We start from the raw sequence: 25861 nt of genomic DNA on the forward strand, positions 1-25861 counted from the left end.
TGTTTTTCTTATACCATGTTTACTGATTTTGTAGATAACTTTGCCCTATTTTTATAAGATTTGGGTGTGGGGTTAGTTCCTTCTATTATCTTGGCGCAATGGGCTTGAATCGAAGGAAAAAGGGGAGTACATTTGCATCTGACACCAGACATTCTAATGTTAGTCTTGTTTGGGACACATTTCTGTCATACTCTACACTATGTGTCAGGTAACCCAATAACACCCCAAACAGAGTGTCTGTGTTGTGTTTACAGTGGGGTCTTCCTGCTTATAGCTTTTTCCAATATTTGCAGCTCCACCAAAACTATGCCTCATTTCAGTCGGTGGCAGGGTTGGGTCCTATGTTCACCAGTCTTAACAAGCTTTTTATGCACATGCCAGAGAAGCATAGTAAACTCTCTGTCTGGTATAGTCTAGATCTCCTCTTTTTTCTCTAATTTTGCTCAGGATTGGGCACTGCATACCAGGGACCCCTTACAGCAGAGGAGCTGGCTACCAGCTTCTTGCAAGCATTCCGAGTTACTCTGAATGTAGGGCTCCATGAAATTCAGTATAAGCTCCTGCACAAGCATACAATACTCGTTGTAAGGGGAAACAAATGGGGCTCCTGGAAGATGATATATGTGCCAAATTCATGCTGACTGGGGGAATTTAGTTTATTTCATAGAATGCCCAAGGCTATGAGACTTCTGGCAGGGTATCTTTTCCTGCATAGAAAAGGTTCTGGGAGTCTCCATGGAGTGGACTTATAAAGTAATCCTGTTAGGGTCAACTCTGATCTAACTCCCAGGGAGTCAAGCACTGCCATTGACAGTTCATCTAACTGGCTCTTATTTTGTGTAAGAAAGTAATTTTATAGGAGTGGATGAGGGAGTGCCCTCCATAGCTCCAGCGTTGGCAGTTGCTTATGTTTCAAATGTGGACCTGGGAGCACATTAGGCTGCGCCATTCTACTAGGGACAGATACCATGCTTGTTGCCCACTTTTGCAAAAATTCAAGGACTTGGTTATAGGCTTGCCTGCAGACACGGGGTGAGCTTCTGGTCAGGGCCACTGAAAAATATAAGACGCAAGCAGATAAGAAGAGACATCCTGCTCCCTAATTTCAGTGACTCAAGCTCCCATCTACTAAGTTCGCTCCTCAATTTATTGGGCCATACCCAATTATTCACCAAGTTGGGCACGTCTCATATCAGTTGAAGTTACCATCTACTCTGCAGATCCATAACAAGTTCCACATATACCTCCTTAAACCTCTTCTGCTGAAATGAAAAAGAAACAAACTCCCTGTACCATCTACAGATGCCACAGATCCAGACAATGAGTATGAGGACCAAGACTTACTTCATAAAGGTGCGAGGCAGACTCCAGTACCTTATCACATAAAAGGGTTACGACCATGAAGAAAACTCCTGGGATCCTGCAATCCATGTCCATGCTCCATTGCTCATCAAAAGGTTCCATTGAATATTTCCCCATAGATCTAAACCTGGATTGAGAGGAAGAGGATCATTAGGGAGGAGCGACTGTCAAAGCCATGGCCATACCCCGCTCCCCAGCCCACCTTCCGCCAGCGGTGGGTGTCAGGGGCAGGTTCCATGGATTGTTTTGGGATTCCGGGCTGCTTTCCCTGATGCGAGCTGCTCCCTCACTGTTCCCTCCAGTACCGACCGAGGCTGGTTTCACTAGGTGCATGCATGTGCTGCAGGCCTGGTCTTAAAGAGCCAGGGGCAGGAAAATCATCTAATGCCCAATAATGACATCATGATGTAATTCCACCTTTCTGGAATCAGGATTGGCCTTACTATTACCCAAAATTCAATTAATACAAAGACTAATATATCTCAGACAAATCCTGTTTCTCAGGAGTGAGGGGAATACATTAAATAAACTGACCTCGTTCAGATGAGCTAACACCAATCTGAAGGAATTTTAGGTAAATTTACATTTAAGAATCAGAGAGATGTTATATGATTCTTTAATGGTGTGTTACAGAAGTGGATGTTAAATAAAGTAACACAATTGGTTTTGTGCAAAAGCTGTTTATTGCACTTTATGTTTTCTTTAGAAAATATATATTAACATCAATATGTTAAAAAAACCCATTAAAACCAGAATAAATGTTTAAAAAGTTTTTTAAAAAACATTAAAAAGTAGGTTAAGGAGAAAAACAAGATGGTGCCTTGAAGAGAACGCTGTAAAGCGGCTCTCTCCCCGTTTCTCTTTTAAATTTTACAAATTACCTGTTATAGATGCCGAAGCGGAGAGGTAAACAGCGGCTGATCTCCTCAACCGCTGCGAGACCTACGGGGCCGATGGATCGTTTTACTGAGCCTGCTAGAGGTCCGGGATTAATTCCCTCACTGCAGGAGGGGGCGATAGGAGGTTCCTCGCCTCCCCAGCCTCAGATGGATACCACTCTAAGTCCCGAAGAACGGAGACCTCCGACGATGCCGGCGTGGGGGCGGCAGCAGGGGTGGGAGATGCTTGGCGTTATTGACCCAGGAGAGCTCCCAGTAGGAGAGTCCGCTACCGCTCAGGGAGTGCCGAGTGATTCCGTTGGAAGGCAAAAGGAAGAAGCAGGTGTCTTGGAAGAATAAAGAGCAGCTCAGGGAGTAAATGGGACTGAAAGAAACATTTTTGAAATAGTGACAACTAGTAAGTCTTTTCTACCACTTAAACCTGCCGTAATAACGCTTGAATCTACATGGGAGGCCCTAGTAGGACTGGAAAACCCTGCAGTGTCCCAAACCATTAAAATACCAGAAGGAAAAATCTTGAACTTAAAAAAAAGGATGTCTGATAATGAGAAGATTTCAACTTTAAATACTGAAAAAATAAAATTATGTCAACAAATACAAACTAACTTGATAAAAGAGAATACTTTGTTGCATCAAAAAATAGAGAATTTAGAAAACCAACTAAGAATTAAGACTCTTAGATTAATTAATTTTCCTAAAATTACATCGGTGGGACCATTGAAAATGTTTAAAAAATACCTCTTAGAAATTTTAAAAATTCCTGAACAAGCATTCCCACCAGTGTCAAAGATTTACTATCTACCACCTTATAAAAAAGAGGAACAAAAAGCAGGAATGGATGAAAATGAACAAAGAGTTGAAACTTCTTTTGATATATTGAACTTAACGCAAATAATCCAAGAAGAGGATAAAGGGACACCGGCTACTTTAATCATCTCTTTTGTTCTGGAACCCGATCGCAGTTGGGTCCTTAAAATGTTTTTTCGACATAGAGATGAACTTTTTATGAATAATAAAATTAGGGTATTTCCTGACATCGCTAGAACATCACAAAAGAGACGACAGGCTTTTTAAAGTTCCGTCCTAGGGTTTTGCAATTGGGAGGTTTATTTTAGTTAAACTTTCCCTGTAAATGTGTATTAAAAATTAACTCAGTTAAGTATATTTTCTATGACCCATCTCACCTGTGCAACTTTTTAGAATCTAGGTCGCCAGTTATTCCTAAACATAGAATACCAGCTGTATCAACATCAACTCCGTGATATGTAATTAGGCTCATTATGCGTACCTTCATTTCTAGATAGTTATATTCCCTCAAAATATTAACAAATATATATGTGTGTGTAATTGCATATACATGTATGTATATAACATCTTTAATTGGGATGTTCATGGAATTGTACCTTGTTTTTCTCTAAATTAGTGGACTTGAAATGGACTGGATAAGTAATCTATTTCCTTTTATTATTTCAATGATTGATTTGGATCTGTTCTATTTTTTCTATACAAGAGTTTGTCTTGGAAATATTGTAAATACTTATAAATAAATAATAATAATAATAAAAAGTAGGTTAAAATGTTTAAAATGTCTTTAAAAAATATTTGCACTTCAAAAAATTAAATTACAATGTTCTCCTTTTCTATACCAGTACTGGATCCATGTACATAAACTGATAAGAAAAATCAGTTTATGTAAATGGATTATGTAAAGGGAGTGCTTTGCAGGAGTCTATGCAGGAACTCTCAAACATACACTTTCATACAACTTCTCAATTACAGAAAATTATTTTCCTTTAAAACAGGATTTAAAGTAGAGAAATGTGCCATTCACTGAACTCTTTCAGCATAAATTTTACTTGGAAGGAAAATTGGTTACCAGTATTTATTTTTATGTCTGGAGCCCTTCAGAGAAGAATTCCTGTTTGAAATATATATATTTTTTTATTCTCAATTTTTATAATTCCCACTCTCACTATATGGTAAAATTATGTATCATACCTGATAATTTTCTTTCCATTAATCATAGCTGATCAATCCATAGACTGGTGGGTTGTGTCCATCTACCAGCAGGTGGAGATAGAGAGCAAACTTTTGCCTCCCTATATGTGGTCATGTGCTGCCGGAAACTCCTCAGTATGTCGATATCCAAGCTCCATCCGCAGGACTCAGCACTTAGAGAATTACACCCACAAAGGGACACTCTGCCCAGCTCACCACCGCCGAAACGGGGGAGGGGAATTAACCCAGCTCATCCCCACACAAGTGGGGGAGGGGAATCCGTCCAGCTCATCCCCGCGGAGCGGGGGAGGGACACCACCCCGCCGATGCGGGGGGATCTGGCTTATCCTGCAACTGCAACCGCGGGAGGAGCTGACTGACCCTAACACCGCCGAAGCGGGAGGGGTACAAAGCTGCCCTACAGCCGCACGAAGCGGGAGGGAGTGCCGGCAGAATTTAAGTCTCAATCCAGCCCCGTAAAACGGAGGGGAGAGGAATGCAGCAGCTCACTGTAACACAAACTCGTCTCAACTCTTGAAGAATCCAAGTGAAAAAACTTGAACACGAAGTCCTCCTGAAGTAACTGAAGACTAAACTTGAACCTAAAATTCAACCAGAATATAAACAGTACAGATATCTGGGAGGGGCTATGGATTGATCAGCTATGATTAATGGAAAGAAAATTATCAGGTATGATACATAATTTTACCTTCCATATCATCATGCTGATCAATCCATAGACTGGTGGGATGTACCGAAGCAGTACTCACCCAGGGCGGGACACTGAAATCCCTGACCTCAACACTGAAGCTCCAAACCGGGCCTCCGCCCGAGCAGCCACAGTCAAGCGGTAATGCTTGGAGAATGTATGGGCCGATGCCCAAGTTGCCGCCTTGCATATCTCTGCCAAGGAGACGGACCCGGCCTCTGCCATCGAGGCCGCCTGAGCTCTAGTGGAGTGAGCCTTCAGCTGGATAGGCGGCACCTTCCCCGCGGCCACATGAGCCGCTGCAATGGCTTCCTTGACCCATCTTGCCACTGTAGGCTTAGCAGCCTGCAGACCCTTACAAGGACCTGCAAACAGGACAAACAGATGATCCGATTTCCGGAAATCATTGGTCACTTCCAAGTATCTGATGATAACTCGTCTCACATCCAGATATTTGAGAGCAGAGTATTCCTCTGGGTAGTCCTCCCTACGAAAGGAAGGGAGACAGAGCTGCTGATTCATATGGAAGCGAGAAACAAGCTTGGGCAGGAAGGAAGGCACTGTGCGAATAGTCACTCCTGCCTCAGTGAACTGCAGAAAAGGCTCTCGACATGAGAGTGCCTGGAGCTCGGAAACTCTTCTGGCTGAAGTGATAACCACCAAAAAGACTGCTTTCAACGTCAGGTCTTTCAGAGATGCCCTCGACAAGGGTTCAAAAGGCGGCTTCTGTAACGCTCTTAGCACCAGGTTGAGATTCCACGCAGGCACCACCGAGTGCAGAGGAGGGCGCAGGTGATTAACTCCCTTGAGAAAACGCACCACATCTGGCTGCGAAGCCAGGGAAGCACCCTTCAGGCGGCCCCTGAAGCAAGCCAGGGCCGCTACCTGGACTTTAAGGGAACTGAGCGACAGGCCTTTCTCCAGACCTTCTTGCAGGAATGCCAACACTGAAGAAATTGGAGCAGTGAATGGAGAAAATGAGCCTGCTTCACACCACGCTGCAAAGGTACGCCAAACCCTGGCGTAAGCAGTAGAAGTAGAGCGCTTCCTCGCTCTCAGCATAGTGGCGATGACCTTGTCTGAGAAGCCCTTCTTCCTCAGACGCTGCCACTCAATAGCCAGGCCGTAAGACCAAAGGGGGAGGGATCCTCCATCACCATGGGACCCTGATGTAACAGACCCTGCTCCACTGGCAGCCGCAGAGGATCGTCCACTGAGAGCCTGATCAAGTCCGCATACCAGGGACGTCTGGGCCAGTCCGGACCCACCAGGATTATCCGGCCCGAATGCTTTGCCACCTGGTCTAGCACCCTGCCCAACATGGGCCAGGGCGGGAACACATAGAGAAGCTCTTGTGTCGGCCACTGTTGGAGAAGAGCATCTACTCCCAGGGATCGAGGGTCCCGTCCTCTGCTGAAAAAGCGTGGCACTTGGCAATTGGCCGATGACGCCATCAGATCTAGGCTCGGCTGGCCCCAGCGCTTCGTGATGTCCAAGAACGCCTGAGCAGATAGCTGCCACTCTCCGGGATCCAAGGTATGGCGACTGAGAAAGTCCGCCTTGACATTCATGACTCTGGCAATGTGGGCCGCTGACAGCTGTTCCAGGTTCGCTTCCGCCCACTGGCATAGATTCATGGCCTCCTTGGCTAGAGGGGCGCTCTTGGTACCTCCCTGGCGGTTGACATAGGCCACAGCCGTGGCATTGTCCGACAGGACCCGTACTGGCTTCAACGCCAGTACCGGGATGAACTCCAAAAGCGCCAACCGAATGGCTCTGAGTTCCAGGAGGTTGATAGACCACTTTGCCTCTGCAGGAGACCAGAGCCCCTGCGCTGTCCTTCCCAAGCAGTGGGCTCCCCAGCCCGACAAAGAGGCGTCCGTCGTGACGACAATCCACTCCGGGGTCACCAGAGGCATTCCTGCAGACAACTTGTCTGTCTGCGTCCACCAGCTCAGCGCCTTGCGCACTGCTGGGTCCAAGGGAAGGCGCACAGCATAATCCTCCGACATCGGAGTCCAGCGCTGCAGCAGAGAGAATTGTAGTGGTCTCATATGAGCCCTGGCCCAGGGCACTACTTCCATCGTGGCCGTCATAGAGCCCAATAGCTGCACATAGTCCCAAGCACGAAGAGGAGAGGCTACTAGGAACTGGTCCACCTGAGCCTGAAGCTTGACAATCCGATTGTCTGGCAGGAACACTCTGCCCACTTGGGTGTCGAATCGAACTCCCAGATACTCCAGGGACTGAGTTGGGCGCAGCTGGCTTTTCTCCCAGTTGATGATCCACCCCAGGGAGCTCAAAAGAGCAACCACCCGGTTCACAGCTTTGCCGCACTCTGCATAAGAGGGGGCTCGGATCAACCAGTCGTCCAGATAAGGATGGACTTGTACTCCTTCCTTCCTCAGGAAGGCCGCGATGACCACCATTACTTTGGAGAAGGTCCGCGGAGCAGTAGCCAACCCGAACGGGAGGGCTCTGAACTGGAAGTGTCGGCCCAGGACTGCAAAACGCAGAAAGCGTTGATGAGGAGGCCAGATGGGAATATGCAAGTACGCTTCCTTGATGTCCAAGGATGCCAGGTACTCCCCTGCCTTCACTGCCGCTATAACAGAGCGGAGAGTCTCCATGCGAAAGTGCCGAACTTTCAAGGCCCGATTGACCCCTTTGAGGTCGAGGATAGGCCGTACAGAACCTCCTTTCTTTGGTACCACAAAGTAAATGGAGTAACGCCCCTTGCCAAGCTGATTTTCTGGCACCGGAACGACTGCACCCAGGCGGATCAGATTGTCCAAGGTCTGCTGCACTGCCACAGCTTTGACCGGAGACTTGCAGGGAGAGAGTACAAACCCGTCTCTTAAGGGTCGGCAGAACTCTAGCTTGTAGCCGTCTCTGATGACTTCCAGCACCCAAGCGTCTGAAGTTATTGTGGTCCACTCGCCCAGAAACGAGGACAGCCGTCCTCCAATCTGCACTGGGGCGTGGACCAAGGCCCCGTCATTGGGTACGAGACCCTGGGGGAGGACCGGAGGGAGCACCTCCGGGACGGCGGTCTCTGCGAAAGGAATGCTGCTTGGGGGAGAAGTTCCTCTTGAAGGAAGAGGGGGCAGAGGAGCCCGACCTGCCCGGGCGGTACCGACGGGCTTCCTGAAACCGTCCTCTGGAGGTACCGGGGCGAGTACTAGCCCGAGCCCTGACCTCTGGTAACTTCTTGCCCTTAGACGTGCCGAGATCGGTCACGATTTTGTCCAGCTCGACCCCAAAGAGCAGCTTGCCTTTAAAAGGCAATCTAGCCAGGCGGGATTTAGAGGCGTGGTCAGCAGACCAATGCTTCAGCCAAAGCCACCGCCGCGCAGAGATTGTCTGAGCCATGCCTTTAGCTGAGGCCCTCAAGACATCATACAGCAAGTCTGCCAAATAGGCTAAGCCCGATTCCAGGGCCGGCCAATCAGCCCTCAAGGAATGATCCGAGGGGGAAGCCCGCTGCACCATAGTCAGGCACGCCCTGGCCACATAGGAGCCGCAAACTGAGGCCTGCAAACAAAGCAGCCGCCTCAAAGGACGACCTTAAGGCCGCCTCCAATCTTCTGTCTTGGGCGTCCTTTAGGGCCGTGCCACCTTCCACCGGCAACGCCGTTTTCTTAGTCACCGCAGTGATTAAAGAATCCACGGTAGGCCACAGATAGGCCTCACGTTCACTTTCAGGCAAAGGATAGAGGCGGGACATAGCCCTAGCCACTTTAAGGCTCGCTTCCGGGACATCCCATTGAGCCGAAATTAAGGTGTGCATGGCATCATGCACGTGGAAGGTTCTAGGCGGGCGCTTCGTCCCCAGCATAATGGCAGAGCCAACAGGGGCTGAGGGAGAGACGTCCTCCGGAGAGGAAATCTTCAAAATGCCCATGGCCTGCACTAACAGGTTGGGTAAATCCTCTGAGCTAAAGAGCCGCGCTGCAGAGGGGTCATCCGCTCCATGCGAGCGGGGATCCGTCTCCTCCAAGGAATCCGCAAAGGACCGTTGGGAGAACTCAGACACGCTGCCCTCATCTACATCGGAGGAGACAAAGTCCTCCAAGGCCTGGGAATCAACCCGAGGGCGTTTACCTCCGGGGGCCTCAACCTCTTTACCAGACGAGGGAGCAGGGGCAGCGTTTTGCATAAGGAAGGCCTGATGCAGCAGCAAAACAAACTCGGGGGAGAAACCCCCCAGACTGTGCACTTCCGCAGCCTGGGCTACAGCCCTAGACGCACCCTCAACCGGCGCTCGCAAGAGCGGGGGAGAGACATGCTGCGCATCCAAGATGGCGTCCGGCGCGACACTCCGCGAAGGAGCCACGCGGGAAGAACGGCGCTTAACTTTAGCCACTTTTGTGCCGTCGCCCAAATTAAGGGCGTTCATGGCATTAATGTCTCCCACCTCAAGGGCGGCCCAAGAAGAAGCCGTCCGAGCCGCGTGGCCGGCCAAGATGGCGGAGGCGAGCAGCGGGGGATGGGCGTTTATGGCGGGAAAAACCGCCACACCGGAGGAAGGACCGGGACACTCATCGGTCACGAAACTGTCACCCAACAAGGGCGAATCAGACTTTAAGACCCCCGCATCCCCTCTAGAAGCGCCCAAGCGATCAGGGGAGCGACTCTTTGCGCCCTCGCCCTCCGACGCCATAGGCCATGTGGAGATCAATCGGGGAACCCCCTGCCCGCTATAAAAAGGTAAAAATTACCTGCTTTCCGCTCCGAGCTGTAACGACCTGGTGTCCCAGTGAGTAGCTGCAATAAACGTTTAAATAAACGTCGAAATAAACGCCTTTAAGGACGTTCAAAATTTTTTTTATTATTTTTTTTTTTTAACGGAGCCAGCGGGAGGGGGGAGAAAAGGAGGGACCTGGCGCCACCAGGTTTGCACTTGCTCAAGAAGAGCCCTCAACCCCAGGTACTCAACAAAACCTAAAAATTAGGCTTGGAGACCTAGCCAGAGCTGCTGCTGTGTGTGACCACCACCTGCTGAGATAGAGAACATACTGAGGAGTTTCCGGCAGCACATGACCACATATAGGGAGGCAAAAGTTTGCTCTCTATCTCCACCTGCTGGTAGATGGACACAACCCACCAGTCTATGGATTGATCAGCATGATGATATGGAAGCTTCCTTTTAAATCTTCTTTAAAGAGAATTATTTATTAATTTAAAATCTATCAAACATCTGATATGATTTTCTATTCACTAACCATCCAAACTTTTCTTAATTTCTGTATGGTTTCTCTGTTATCTCCAACAGTCAGTACACTAAGAGAATCTTTCTTATAGTTCTGAACTGAACTGTACAATAAGTTCACTTCCCTGTTTGTCAAATATTTATATTAGCTCTGATCATTTTAGGTTTATTTTAGAAAACTATCAAATTAGTAAAATACTCTTGTTAGGATGAATCTCTAATTAACTATATAGCTACACTTCAAATTTTCTTACTCAGAAAATGTGATTAACTTTAAATAATTTCTACAGAATATTTCTATAATTCCATGGATATTCAATGATCTATCGTTTGATTAGATCTATTTTAGATTATCATTCAAACAATTACCTCACTCTCTTTCTTTTCTTCTCAACATATGAAGATACAGATCTTTCACCAAAATTACTTTTTAAAACAAAACCTGTATGTACTCTTCTCCTTAGCTAGTTAGAACTCTAACAGGATACTAGTCAAATACTATTAAATAATATGTTTTCCTTTCTCTGATTCACACACACTATCAGAAGCTCCTGCTTCTTTCAGTTACTCTCAGCTTAAAATTTTTATAACCCACAAGTAGCCCAATATTAATAAGGTTGATATAAAGATTAATATTGTAATCATCATAATGATCAGCAGCATAATCATAATCAACATCAAAATCAGCATAATCATCCATCTATCCACTCAGCAGCAACAGCAAGGCAAGTGTCTATTTTTACAGGCTGAGACTGTACTGCATTTTCTCTTTTCTCTTCCTCCCTCCATGTTTGCCCTCCTAGGAGCCAGCATCAGACATCCTCCACCTCCCACACCAACATCAGGCATCTAATAGTTTAAAGACTAGATTTTGTTTGCTGAACTCATGCTGACTTATTTCCCCTCCACCAGATTTGTTCCTATTTGATTTTATACAAGAAGCTAAGAAATGATTTACTCTGGTCTTAAAACAAGGACACCCCATCAAGCTATGCATCACCATTTGGAAAACATAAATGCCATTCAGCTCCAACTCTTCTACTGCTGCTTTCCCTTAGCCATCATTATTCCCAGGATGCATCTATATTCAATCTCTCTCTTATAAATAGTAATAATAAACAATATTAAGTGCATTTTTATAATATACCACTGCATTCCACAAAACAAAAGGAGCAAGTTCACACAAACCATCTTTCTCTTTTGATCTGGGCACAGGAAAAAAAAAATTACATGCTCCCAGGTTTCAAGCTAAATCATGTTTAATGTGGGATATAAATGTCATAAATAATAAGTAAATAAATAGAAACTCTGAATGTTGAGCACCTGATTCTCATAACGTGATGTCTGTTTTAGTGGCCCTTTACCAGGAGATAAAAATCTCTTCATGAATTCAACACATGCTAGGGTGTCCCTATAACCAAGCCCTCTAAATGACACACTGATTATGATTTATAACAAATTGTATACTTCCTCTGTGTACATCCGTATGCTGCACAAGCTGGCATCCTTGAAAATATAAATGAGACTAAATAAAAATGCTACCAACAATAAAGAATGACAACGTGGGTACAGCAGGTTTGTTGGCTTTGTTTTGAGTGTACTTGGATGACGGCTGAGCAGGGGAGGGGAAGGAGACCAAACCAAATTGGCCTCAACGTTTTGACCTCATCCCATCTCCTGTTTTCATCCAACCTCCTTGCTCCAGCCCTGGGTGCCCTCCCTTCCTGAACATACCCCAGTACTCTAGTGGGGCAGGAGAGATCCCCACTCTTTTCTGCCCTAGTGCCCACTGCTGTTGATCTGATGCTTGGTCCTGCTTCTTCTTTAAAATGGCTGCTGCGGAGGATTGCAGTGGCGACTTCAATAAGTGGCCTCATAAGAGTTCTGCGGAAGTCTCGTAAGGCCGCCGCTTGAAGTCTCCGGCTCTGCCACAGTCCTCTGCAACAGCCACAGCAGTCATTTTAAAGAAAAGGCTGGAGCAAGCAGCAGATCAGCAGCAGTGGGCAGGAAAGCGTGGGAATCTTTTCTGTCCCACTACACCACCAGGAAGTGCTGAGGTATGTTTAGGGAGGGGAGGGAAGGGACTGGGGAGGGGAGATGTTACTCGATGACTTGCTCGCACTTGCCGAGTCTGACGCCATCGTCGATGCTGCCTAGTGTACCACAGGTCGGTCCCATTCCCCATCCCCACAATGATGCGTCGTTGCAGGCCCCTTCAGCTCCAGCTCTCTCCCCCTCTGCTCCAGCTGTCTCCCCCTGCTCCCGACCTGACTCACTCTCTCTGTTGTGCTGTACTGCACTGTTTTCTGCCGCCTCCTCTCTGCTAGCAGCCGTGGGTTCCCCTTCTGATGATCTGCTCTCTGAGTCAGAGAGCAGACCAGGAGGGGACACGCCACCAGAACCAACACCATCCATGACTGTCTGTCTCCCCCGCCTTCGGTCTGAAAGAAGCGCTGTGCGGCATCAGAGTTCTTCAGACAAGTTCAGATTCAGAGAGAGAGAGGCAGAGGAGAGTGGCGCGGGATGTCAGCAATTTAAAGAGGGCCAGATCCCACCTCCCTTGGCCTCTTATTGGTCCAATTAGGACCAATAAGAAAGCGACCAGTTAAAAGCAGCCAACCCGCAGCTGTGGCGATAAAAAAGCACCCAACCCATGGCAAAAAAGCCCACAAAGCCGTGACCTGCAGACTTTCAAAAAATCCTGTTGGGGGGGGGGGGAGCAGGAACTAGGCTAGCCCAATTCTGCGGTTTTATCTCGGAATTGGCAAGTTTCGTTATCCAGTGAGGCTGGAAATTGTTACAAACAGTTCTGAGTCACAGGTTCCTTCAGAGAGTAGTGGTGCAGCCAATCAACTTGCAGCTTACATGGCTTGTAAACAGGATGACAGAAGCTACTTTTAAACCTTATTAAAATGATATTTATAAGCTTCGTTTTTGTATTAAACCTCACTAATTCAGGTTAGCAAATATTAAACTTTGCTTTTATCAAAACATTTTAACTTTGGCAACATTTGGGAATTTTATTTTTAACTCTATACCATTTCTATTAAACGCAAGCTTCTGCTGTCTTGCTGTTACCTAGCAACCACACAGCACACATAAGAGACCTCTCAGCACCTTCTCTGGCCACCTTATGTCTTTTAAAATTCTCAAATTATATTTTTTATATTTAATAAAAAGAACAGGTCTCTGTACCAGTCTCCCTGCATTAAACACACATGAGCGAAACATCTCGCCAAAATCAGGCTTTCTGGACACTTCACCAGGCTCCCCCCCCCTAATTCTCAGCAACCACTGCTCTAAAACGTGGGCTTACCCGCTCATGCGCGATCACCAATAAGATGCAATTTACGACATAAATTATGCCCACAATAAAAAGAACCCTCAGGCATTTATTTTAACAAATAATTGGTGGTTCAGGGTTTTTTTATAGCTCCAGAAACTTCCCAGAGTCATCAGACCTTCCCTGTTTCTTCCACGCGTGCGCTGATGATGCGGCCGCTGAATGTCACTCACTCCACATCACCTCACATGCATGCGAATGACATTGGTGCAACACAAGGCTGCGACCAGAGCCAGGACCTCTTCTGCCTCACTTTCCCAGGCTTCCTGCGCCTAAAAATGGCCTGGAATGGCCGCAACTCGTGCTAAAAGTGCGTTCTTTGTGGCACAATATCACCGATAAGGCACCTCAATCAAAATGCTCCCAGGGCTTGCCCAAAGCCTCAGGAGCACCAAGGTACCTTTAAAAAATGTTTTAAACCAGCTGGTTACAGTGAGCTGGAGCCCATATAAGGAACCTTAAGACTCTTCTGCTCTACTACTACTACTACTTGACATTTCTAAAGCGCTACTACTTCTGCAACAGGTCTCCTAGCTTTTGCCTGGTACAAGTTGCTAAGCCTGCCCTTGTTCCAAGTCTCTCTAGCCTGCCTGCCCTTGTTCCAGTCTGTCTGTCCAGCCCGCCTGTTCGTGTTCCTGCTCCCTTCCTCAGATTGATTTCTCAGCTCAGACCCCAGCTTGTCTCTTGGATTTCTCTGGACCTCTGCCTGCCCTGACTCTTGCTTGCCTGACCACGCCTTGATTGCTGCCTGCCCTGACCTCCAGGATTGTTTGCACTTTCTTGGGTCTCTTCAGTATCATTGTTGGTATCTGGACCAGCTCGACTGCTGTTGGCCTCCATTACAGCACTCCATACTCTCCTGGTGACCCTCAAGACTTGGCCAGCTTTTATCCTAGCCTGGATGTGACTCACCTGCCGCCAGTCAGGGACTACCTAGCCTCTGAGTTAGTTAGGCAATGTAAATTCGGCTGCGACACAGGGGCTCACCCTTCCTGGCCCATGACACAAAGAACTTAGAATTGATTAACCTGGAAGGATTACCACTTACCAGCTAAATAAAATTAGCCTTATTCATAGCTGTATATATTTGATACCTCTATAATTCTTAGGTCCTTCAGCAGGATTTTAATTCATGGATGACACAACCGATCAAAAGATTGTGATGACTTTTCAAGTTTTGATCTATATATATATATATATATATATATATATATATATATATATAATGCAGATATTCCCTTTTCGCCCCCACACCAGTAGCTCTGTAGAGATCATTTCACCCTGACTGATCTAGCCAGCTAACTCCCTTCACAGTGGAAAGGTTTGGGATTAAGAAGGCTTTGTAGATAGGCAATGGCTCTCTTGTTCTTTCAATCAGTTCTTTTGTTTCCCTGTTTCCCTTAGGCCTGCAAACGGACCTGTGCTCAGCAAAGCATCATGGAGAACTGCGGCTGCAGTCACTGGGAATTTGCCTCACCCAAAGAACTGCACTATACCAAGTGCAACCTCAGCACTCCTGGAGTCAGTAAGTCCTTCTGCTGGACATACAACAAAAAAAAAAAAAGAAGAAGAAGGTTTTGCTGTTTTATTGTGGCATCAAGAAAATGGAAGGTCCACACCTATGAATGGAAAACATTTTAAAATTCCAATATGATTCAAAATTGCAATTAATTGCATTACCTGTTAACTTTTTGGAATAAATGGATTGAAAAGAAAGAGACCAATTAGAAGTCAGACTTTCTACTGCAATTGTTTAAAAGCGTTTCTTTTATTCCTAGGAGACTGTGTCGAACTTTACGAATTCAAATTTGCCCACGATGATCTGAACTGTCATTGCCCACTGCAGTGCATGTAAGTTCTGTGACTCTTCATTGCAAATGTAGATACTTCAAGAGCACCTGCAACATATCCTAAGAGTCCCCCTCCTCACTCCCAAACTCTCATGGCTGCCTGTATGATATTACAGCATACAAAACTCATATGCCATAGCTGTCTTTATGCAGAACACTTTCAGAAGGAACAGACAATCTCATTTCATGTTCAGGGCCCTGACCTCATAGATTGAATGCTGTAGTTTTATCAGGAAGTGAATGGGATAGAACAAGTAGCAAGGTCCTCAAAGGGGAAGATAAATACACAGACTAAGCTGAAAAATTGACTGATCGGGAATATGTGTCAGACTGGGACTCTGACTACTTAATTTGTATGATCTGGTCTTGATGCAGAAGGGAGACAATCCAGCTTATAATTGAAAAAGAAAAACGCCTATATTGCGACCCAAATCGGGAGATAGACGTTTATCTCACAAAAACGAATAAAGCGGTATAATCGAAAGCCGAATTTGGACGTTTTCAACTGCACTCCGTCGCGGATGCGGACAAAGTTGATGGGGGCGTGTCGAAGGCGTGGTGAAGGCGGAACTGGGGCGTGGTTATCGGGCAATCAGAGATGGGCGCCTTTCGCCGATAATGGAAGAAAAATATGCATTTTTAGCGAGAATTTAGGGCACTTTTCCTGGACCCTGTTTTTCCACGAATAAGGCCCCAAAAAGTGCCCTAAATGACCAGATGACCACTGGAGGGAATCGGGGATGACCTCCCCTGACTCCCCCAGTGGTCACAAACCCCCTCCCACCACAAAATATGCCATTTCACAACTTTTTATTTTCACCCTCAAATGTCATACCCACCTCCCTGGCAGAAGTATGCAGGTCACTGGAGCAGTTATTAGGGGGTGCAGTGGACTTCAGGCAGGTGGACCCAGGCCCACCCCCCCCCCCCCCACCTGTTACACTTGTGCTGGTAAATGGGAGCCCTCCAAACCGCCCCCAAACCCACTGTACCCACATGTAGGTGCCCCCCTTCACCCCTTAGGGCTATAGTAATGGTGTAGACTTGTGGGCGGTGGGTTTTGAGGGGGATTTGGGGGGCTCAACACCCAAGGGAAGGGTGCTATGCACCTGGGAGCTCTTTTACCTTTTTTTTTTTGTTTTTGTAAAAGTGCCCCCTAGGGTGCCCGGTTGGTGTCCTGGCATGTGAGGGGGACCAGTGCACTACGACTCCTGGCCCCTCCCACGAACAAATGCCTTGGATTTATTCGTTTTTGAGCTGGGCGCTTTCATTTTCCATTATCACTGAAAAACAAAAACGCCCAGCTCACAAATTGTCGGATAAAACATGGACGTCTATTTTTTTCAAAAATACGGTTCGGTCCACCCCTTCACGGACCCGTTCTCAGAGATAAACGCCCATGGAGATAGACGTTTTTGTTCAATTATGCCCCTCAATGTGTGCAGGTGGTTAGCCTCCACTCATCAAGACCCCGAGCATATCTGACCTAAAATATTAGAAATGACAAAAATATTGTAGCTGAAGAGCGGAAAAACTTCTGGATGGTTAGATAGTGTATCTAGCATCAGAACACCAAGCAATAATTAAAGAAGGATGGATTATTTATGCCTATCTGAGGTCTGAGTAACACAGCAATATAGTAGGTGAGATGAAAAACTCCAGTCAGCTCATTCTATCCACCTAGCTATTCCTCTCCCCACTGTGAAAGATATATCCCCACCACCAACCATATAGCATAACTGCTTGCAGGATATCACTCCATATTCCAAGTTTGCTTTTTTTCATTCCCATTGGCTGTCTACCATCCTGGGAAGACAACTATATAACAACCCATGGTTAATCTAATACCCAGTTTCCCCTACCCTCTCCCCTAGCTTCCTAGCAAGACCTGCATCAAACCAAACAGTTACAAAAATGAGTGCACCTGGCTCAGGTCCTCCGAGTGACAGTCAGCTGTTAAAATAATAAAGCACTCATATCACTACAGTTCATTCCCACCACCTCAATTCTTCACCACCACACTTCTTCCATCAATAGCTTAATACATATCCAATCTTCCTTTTTCTTTTTCTTTGTGACCTCAGTTGTGCACACCGCCAAGAATCAATAATGGCGATAGAACCTGCACATATTTCTTCACTGGTTCACATTTTTCACCTTATTTCTATATATTTACTCCTTTATTTATTTTATATCTTATTTATGTAAATTATCAAATACTCATCTTAGTGAGATATTTCGGACCCAGGGGCTGATGTTATCGCCCGACATGCACGTTTCGCTTTATCATAGGGCTGTTTCAAGGACTGGCCCCTACATAAAATGAAAAAATATATATTAAAACCACAACCTCCCTTCTACGGTTCGTCAGTAGAAATACATGCTGTTAAGTTCCTCTACTGACCCTCCGTTTTACCTTTCGCCGTTTCAGCGCCAGCTCAGCTTTGAACTATTGGGTTCTTCCCCTACAAAGATGGCAGTGGCATCTCTTATCACCACTTTTTAATGTTTTTGTAGGTCTGACGTCACCCACCTACGTTTTGAACCCCTATTGGACAGAAAAACCCTAACCAAATTTACATAAGGGACGCCCACTCTAACTCACCATTTAAACCAGAGGGCATAACTGATTGCAACATAAATATGTAACGCTGTTCTTTAAAATTAAGTAATCTATTTATTGATTGCACAAAGATCATTGCTACTTCAGGATAAAGCCTCCGAGATTCAAGAGGTTTTGACATGTGTGTTTCCTTATACTGAGGTGGCTCAGAGGGTGGCCCGGGTGATAAGAATACATTGGCATGTTGTTCAGCTATATAGTGAATGATACATACCTGTAGCAGGTGTTCTCCGAGGACAGCAGGCTGATTGTTCTCACGACTGGGTGACGTCCGCGGCAGCCCCCACCAACCGGAAAAAAAGCTTCGCGGGACGGTCGGCACGCAGGGCACGCCCACCGCGCATGCGCGGCCGTCTTCCCGCCCGTGCGCGACCGCTCCCGCCAGTTGAATGACTAGCAAAAGATGAAAACACAACTCCAAAGGGGAGGAGGGAGGGTAGGTGAGAACAATCAGCCTGCTGTCCTCGGAGAACACCTGCTACAGGTATGTATCATTCACTTTCTCCGAGGACAAGCAGGCTGCTTGTTCTCACGACTGGGGTATCCCTAGCTCTCAGGCTCACTCAAAACAAGAACCCAGGTCAATTGAACCTCGCAACGGCGAGGGTACAACAGAAATTGACCTACGAAGAACAACTAACTGAGAGTGCAGCCTGACCAGAATAAATTCGGGTCCTGGAGGGTGGAGTTGGATTTACACCCCAAACAGATTCTGCAGCACCGACTGCCCGAACCGACTGTCGCGTCGGGTATCCTGCTGGAGGCAGTAATGAGATGTGAATGTGTGGACAGATGACCACGTCGCAGCCTTGCAGATCTCTTCAATAGTGGCTGACTTCAAGTGGGCCACCGACGCTGCCATGGCTCTGACACTATGAGCCGTGACATGACCCTGAAGAGTCAGCCCAGCCTGGGCGTAAGTGAAGGAAATGCAATCTGCTAGCCAATTGGAGATGGTGCGTTTCCCGACAGCGACCCCTAGCCTGTTAGGGTCGAAAGAAATAAACAATTGGGCGGACTGTCTGTTGGGCTGTGTCCGCTCCAAGTAGAAGGCCAATGCTCTCTTGCAGTCCAATGTGTGCAACTGACGTTCAGCAGGGCGGGTATGCGGCCTGGGAAAGAATGTTGGCAAGACAATTGACTGGTTAAGATGGAACTCCGACACCACCTTCGGCAGGAACTTTGGGTGGGTACGGAGCACTACTCTGTTGTGATGAAATTTGGTATATGGAGCATGAGCTACTAGGGCTTGAAGCTCACTGACCCTACGAGCGGAAGTAACTGCCACCAAGAAAATGACCTTCCAGGTCAAGTACTTCAGATGGCAGGTATTCAGTGGCTCAAAAGGAGATTTCATCAGCTGGGTGAGGACGACGTTGAGATCCCATGACACAGTAGGAAGCTTGATAGGGGGCTTTGACAAAAGCAAGCCTCTCATGAATCGAACGACTAAAGGCTCTCCAGAGATGGCTTTACCTTCCACACGATAATGGTAAGCACTAATCGCACTAAGGTGATTCCTTACTGAGTTGGTCTTGAGGCCAGACTCTGATAAGTGCAGAAGGTATTCAAGCAGGTTCTGTGCAGGGCAAGAACGAGGTTCTAGTGCCTTGCTCTCACACCACACTACAAACCTCCTCCACTTGAAAAAGTAACTCTTTTTAGTGGAATCCTTCCTAGAGGCAAGCAAGACCCGGGAGACACCCTCAGACAGACCCAACGCAGTGAAGTCTACGCCCTCAACATCCAGGCCGTGAGAGCCAGGGACTGAAGGTTGGGGTGCAGCAACGCTCCGTCGTTCTGCGAGATGAGAGTCGGAAAACACTCCAATCTCCACGGTTCCCCGGAGGACAACTCCAGAAGAAGAGGGAACCAGATCTGACGGGGCCAAAAGGGCGCTATCAGAATCATGGTGCCGCGGTCTTGCTTGAGCTTCAGTAAGGTCTTCCCCACCAAAGGTATGGGAGGATAAGCATACAGGAGGCCGGTCCCCCAATGGAGGAGAAAAGCGTCCGACGCTAGCCTGCCGTGTGCCTGAAGTCTGGAACAGAACAGAGGCAGCTTGTGGTTGGTCTGAGAGGCGAAAAGGTCCACCGAGGGGGTGCCCCACTCTCGGAAGATCTTGCGTACCACTCTGGCGTGGAGCGACCACTCGTGCGGTTGCATGACTCTGCTCAGTCTGTCGGCCAGACTGTTGTTTACGCCTGCCAGGTACGTGGCTTGGAGGAGCATGCCGAACCGACACGCCCAACGCCACATCCCGACGGCCTCCTGACACAGGGGGCGAGATCCGGTGCCCCCCTGCTTGTTGACGTAATACATTGCAACCTGATTGTCTGTCCGAATTTGGATAATTTGGCAGGACAGCCGATCTCTGAAAGCCTTCAGTGCGTTCCAGATCGCTCGGAGCTCCAGGAGGTTGATCTGCAGATCCTTTTCCTGGAGGGACCACAGACCCTGGGTGTGAAGCCCATCGACATGAGCTCCCCACCCCAGGCGAGATGCATCCGTCGTCAACACTTTCGTGGGCTGTGGAATTTGAAATGGACGTCCCAGTGTCAAATTGGTCCGGATGGTCCACCAGAGCAGTGAAGTGCGGCAACTGGTGGAGAGGCGGATGACATCTTCTAGATTCCCGGTGGCTTGGAACCACTGGGAAGCTAGGGTCCATTGAGCAGATCTCATGTGAAGACGAGCCATGGGAGTCACATGAACTGTGGAGGCCATATGACCCAGAAGTCTCAACATCTGCCGAGCTGTGATCTGCTGAGACGCTCTGGTCTGCGAAGCCAGGGCCAGGAGATTGGTGGCCCTCGCTTCGGGAAGGTAGGCCTGAGCCGTCTGGGTATTCAGCAGAGCTCCTATGAATTCCAGAGACTGGGTTGGCTGGAGATGGGACTTTGGGTAATTTATCACAAACCCCAGCAGCTCCAGAAGCTGAATAGTGCACTGCATGGACCGGAGGGCTCCTGCCTCCGAGGTGTTCTTGACCAGCCAATCGTCGAGATATGGGAACACGTGCACTCCCAGCTTGCGTAGGTAGGCCGCTACCACCACGAGGCACTTGGTAAACACTCGTGGGGCAGAGGCGAGCCCAAAGGGCAGCACACAATACTGAAAGTGCCGTGCGCCCAGGCGGAATCTGAGATACTGTCTGTGAGCTGGCAGTATCGGTATGTGAGTATATGCGTCCTTTAAATCCAGGGAACATAGCCAATCGTTTTTCTGAATCATTGGCAGAAGGGTGCCCAAGGAAAGCATCCTGAACTTTTCTTTGACCAGGAATTTGTTCAGGCCTCTCAGGTCTAGGATGGGACGCATCCCCCCTGTTTTCTTTTCCACAAGGAAGTACCTGGAATAGAATCCCTGCCCTTCCTGCCCGGGTGGTACGGGCTCGACCGCATTGGCGCTGAGAAGTGCGGAGAGTTCCTCTGCAAGTACCTGCTTGTGATGGGAGCTGAAAGACTGAGCTCCCGGAGGACAATTTGGAGGCAGGGAGGCCAAATTCAGGGCGTATCCGCACCGCACTATTTGGAGAACCCACTGGTCGGAGGTTATGAGAGGCCACCTTTGGTGAAAAAATTTTAACCTCCCTCCGACCGGCAGATCGTCCGGTACGGACACTTGTAGGGCGGCTATGTTCCCGTGGATCCAGTCAAAAGCCCGTCCCCGGCTTTTGCTGTGGAGGCGCAGGGGGCTGCTTAGGCGCACGCTGTTGACGAGAACGAGCGCGCTGGGGCTGTCCCTGTGCCTGGCGAGGCCTTCGGGCCGGCTGGTTGTACCTACGCTTCGCAAAAGAATAGGGTGCAGCCTGCCGGGCCCGGGAAAAACGTCCACCTGTGGAGGTGGATGCTGAAGGCGCCCGGTGGGAGAGCTTGTCGAGAGCGGTTTCCCGCTGATGCAGTTGGTCCACCATCTGCTCGACCTTCTCACCAAAAATGTTATCCCCCCGGCAAGGGACGTCGGCCAGCCTCTGCTGGGTGCGGTTGTCCAGGTCAGAGGCACGCAGCCATGAGAGCCTGCGCATCACTATACCTTGGGCCGCAGCACGAGATGCCACGTCACAGGTGTCATAGATACCCCTGGACAGGAACTTTCTGCACGCCTTCAGCTGCCTGACCACCTCCTGATAAGGCCTGGACTGCTCCGGCGGGAGCTTCTCGACCAGGTCCGCCAGTTGCTGCACATAGGTCCGCATGTGAATGCTCATATAGAGCAGGTATGATTGGATGCGGGTCACGAGCATGGAGGATTGGTAGGCCTTCCTCCCAAACGAGTCCAGAGTGCGAGACTCCCGCCCCGGGGGCGCCGAGGCGGTATCCCTCGAACTCCGTGCCCTCTTGAGAGCAGAATCCACGACCGCTGAGTCATGGGGCAATTGTGGCCGCATTAGCTCTGGGTCGGAGTGGATCCTGTACTGGGACTCTGCTTTCTTGGGAATGGTGGGGTTAGTTAATGGTCGCACCCAGTTCCGAAGCAGCGTCTCCTTAAGGACATTGTGCAGCGGCACCGTGGAGGACTCTCTAGGTGGTGATGGATAGTCGAGGACCTCGAGCATCTCGGCCCTCGGCTCTTCCACAGAGACCACGGGGAAGGGAATGCTAATAGACATATCCCGCACAAAGGAGGCAAAGGAGAGACTCTCAGGAGGTGAGAGTTTCCTCTCCGGTGAAGGCGTGGGGTCCGAGGGAAGGCCCGTAGACTCCTCTGAGGAGAAATATCTAGGGTCCTCCTCTTCCCCCCACGAGTCCTCATCCTCGGTGTCGGACATAGGCTCATGTAGCTGAGTCCTGAACCGGGCCCGGCTCGACGTCGAGGCACCAAGGTCTCGGTGTCGTCGAGCGGTGGACTCCCGCGCCGGCGGGGACGGAGCTCCCTCCATCGACGTCGACGGGGACTCCACCTGCGTGGCGGTCGAGACCGGCACCGCAAGCGGCGGCGGTGTCGACAGCCCCGGCGCCGGGCTAGAGCTCGCCGGCGCCACAGTCATCGGCGCCGAGGGCGCAAGCACCCCCGGCGCCGGCACAGCCTGGCGCATCAGCCCTTCCAGGATCCCCGGAAGGATGGCTCTGAGGCACTCGTCCAGGACCGCTGCCGGGAAAGGCGGTGGGGCCGGTAGGGGTGTCGGCGCCAGAAGCTGCTGGGGGCCAGGAGACGGCACCGAGGTGCCGGAACCCCGACGCGTCGGTACCGCCACAACCGACGGAGACCTCTCCTCTCGACGATGACGCTTCGGCGTCGCCTCCTCTCTGATATCCGGATGCACCGAGGGCGACCGGTGACGACGCTTCTTATCTTTCTTACGATGCCCGTCACCGGCGCCGGAAGGCATGGAGGAGGAGGAGGTCGATCCCCCTCGGTCTCGAGGTACCGGGTCAGACAGGGTTCGGGTCCCGTGGCCCACGAGTTGAGGGAGTGACCGGGCCGACTGCCCACGCGGCCTCTCACCCCCACTCTCACCGGAGGACCGGCGGGCCGACGGGACCTGTTCTCCTGGGGTCGCTGCCATCGGTGCCGATGTCTCGGGCATCGATACCGGTACCGAAGGGCCGGGCGTCGATACCGATGCCTTCGAGGTCGACGTCGAGGGGCCGGCGCAAGTTCCAAAAAGACGGTCCCGCAGAACTTGCCTCGCAACCTGAGTCCGTTTCCGGAGACCGAGACACAGAGAACACGACTTGATATTGTGCTCCGGCCCGAGGCACTGGAGGCACCAAGCGTGGGTGTTGGTCTGCGAGATCGGCCGGCCGCAGCGACCACACTTTTTAAATCCACTCGGGACCTTCGAGGACATCGACGGAAAAATCCGCGTCGGCGAAGTCAAAGTCGTCAATGGTGGCTGAAATCACACCACGAAAAGGAAAACGACCGTGCGGCCACTAGGCCGCAACGCAGCGTCCCCGCTGGAAGCGAGGGAAAAAAGGGAGCGCGTGCTCCACACGCGCATGGTTTCTTTTTTTTTTTTTTTTAAAAAGAAACCGGACGGTAACTAAACCGAAATAAACAAAGAAAAAGCACGATCGGCGTAAACGCGATCGAAAATCCGGCGGCTGAATCAGAGAGAGCGGCGGGCACGACTCTCTCCAGACGCGGAAAAAAAGGAACTGGCGGGAGCGGTCGCGCACAGGGCGGGAAGACGGCCGCGCATGCGCGGTGGGCGTGCCCTGCGTGCCGACCGTCCCGCAAAGCTTTTTTCCGGTTGGTGGGGGCTGCCGCGGACGTCACCCAGTCGTGAGAACAAGCAGCCTGCTTGTCCTCGGAGAACCATGTTTCCAGGATCTCCCCCTGATATCTTACACTAGGGGAAAAACGATAGGGGAGTGGTTAGCACCTAATAAGTTTCATGAAGTAAGGAAGAGGGGTGGAGAAGGGCAACAAAATATATGTGGTAGGTGCCAATGGTGCAGTTTGGCGATAAAGGGGCCAGAGTGGTGTGCCCCTAATGGTATGAAGATCAGGGCTTGGGATAATACTGACTGCAATACTAAGAATGTAATATATATGATTGAATGCCCTTGTAAATTAGTGTATGTAGGGAGAAGCTCGCGCCCTATTAAGATAAAACTTACTAAACACAAATCCCGCATTGCCACTAAATCTGACCAGGCACCATTGGTTGACCACTGGAGTCAGAAGGAACATCGGGTGGAGGATATTAGGTGGAGGATTTTGGAACATTTAACAGTAGGGGCGGAGGGGGGCTCAATAAATAGATTACTTAATTTTAAAGAACAGCGTTACATATTTATGTTGCAATCAGTTATGCCCTTTGGTTTAAATGATGAGTTAGAGTGGGCGTCCCTTATGTAAATTTGGTTAGGGTTTTTCTGTCCAGTAGGGGTTCAAAACGTAGGTGGGTGATGTCAGACCTACAAAAACATTAAAAAGTGGTGATAAGAGACGACGACGCCAGCTTTGTAGGGGAAGATCCCAATAGTTCAAAGCTGAGCTGGCGCTGAAACGGTGAAAGGTAAAACGGAGGGTCAGTAGAGGAATTTAACAGCATGTATTTCTACTGACGAACCATAGAAGGGAGGTTGTGGTTTTAATATATATTTTTTCATTTTATGTAGGGGCCAGTCCTTGAAACAGCCCTATGATAGGGCGAAACGTGCATGTTGGGCGATAACAACAGCCCCTGGGTCCGAAATATCTCACTGAGTATTTGATAATTTACATAAATAAGATATAAAATAAATAAAGGAGTAAATATATAGAAATAAGGTGAAAAATGTGAACCAGTGAAGAAATATGTGCAGGTTCTATCGCCATTATTGATTCTTGGCGGTGTGCACAACTGAGGTCACAAAGAAAAAGAAAAAGGAAGATTGGATATGTATTAAGCTTTTGTCCGAGGACAAGCAGGCTGCTTGTTCTCACTGATGGGTGACGTCCACGGCAGCCCCTCCAATCGGAAAACTTTACTAGCAAAGGCCTTTGCTAGTCCTCGCGCGCCGATGCGCACCGCGCATGCGCGGCCGTCTTCCCGCCTGAACCGGCTCATGTTCATCAGTCTTCTTTTGTCCGTGCTCGGGACGGTCGTGTTTTGCGCCGTTTCGCGCCCCTCAAAGTCAACCCTCACGCATCTTCGCAATTTTCGCTGAAAAAAAAAAAGGACCTTTCCGTCTTTACCCCTTTCCCATGCTTCCAGATTTTGCCCCGCGTAAGTTTCCTTTCGCTTTCAGGGTAGGCCTTTTTTGAGGCCTCGGTACGGGTTTTTTCTCTCCCTATTTTTGGTGCTTGAGCTCTTGGACTATCCTTCTCCACCTAAGGAAGCGTCCACAGTACCCATGCATCATGTCCTAAAAAAGACATTGCTGGCGAACTGGACCAAGCCATTAAGTAATCCCCACATTCTCAAGAAG

At 48.9% G+C, this 25861-nt stretch overlaps 1 protein-coding gene across 1 annotated transcript in view; it reads left to right on the forward strand.

The window, feature by feature from the left end:
• LOC115472526 (degenerin deg-1-like) overlaps positions 1-25861 on the forward strand; it is a 217745-nt gene that overhangs the window by 120335 nt on the left and 71549 nt on the right. The window contains exons 6-7 of the mRNA XM_030206818.1: positions 14928-15048; positions 15302-15374. Of these exons, the coding sequence (XP_030062678.1) occupies positions 14928-15048; positions 15302-15374 (194 nt within the window). The remainder of the gene's footprint in view (positions 1-14927; positions 15049-15301; positions 15375-25861) is intronic.

Source organism: Microcaecilia unicolor, chromosome 6, assembly GCF_901765095.1.
Source record: "Microcaecilia unicolor chromosome 6, aMicUni1.1, whole genome shotgun sequence".
In the NCBI taxonomy this organism is placed as follows: Eukaryota; Metazoa; Chordata; class Amphibia; order Gymnophiona; family Siphonopidae; genus Microcaecilia; species Microcaecilia unicolor.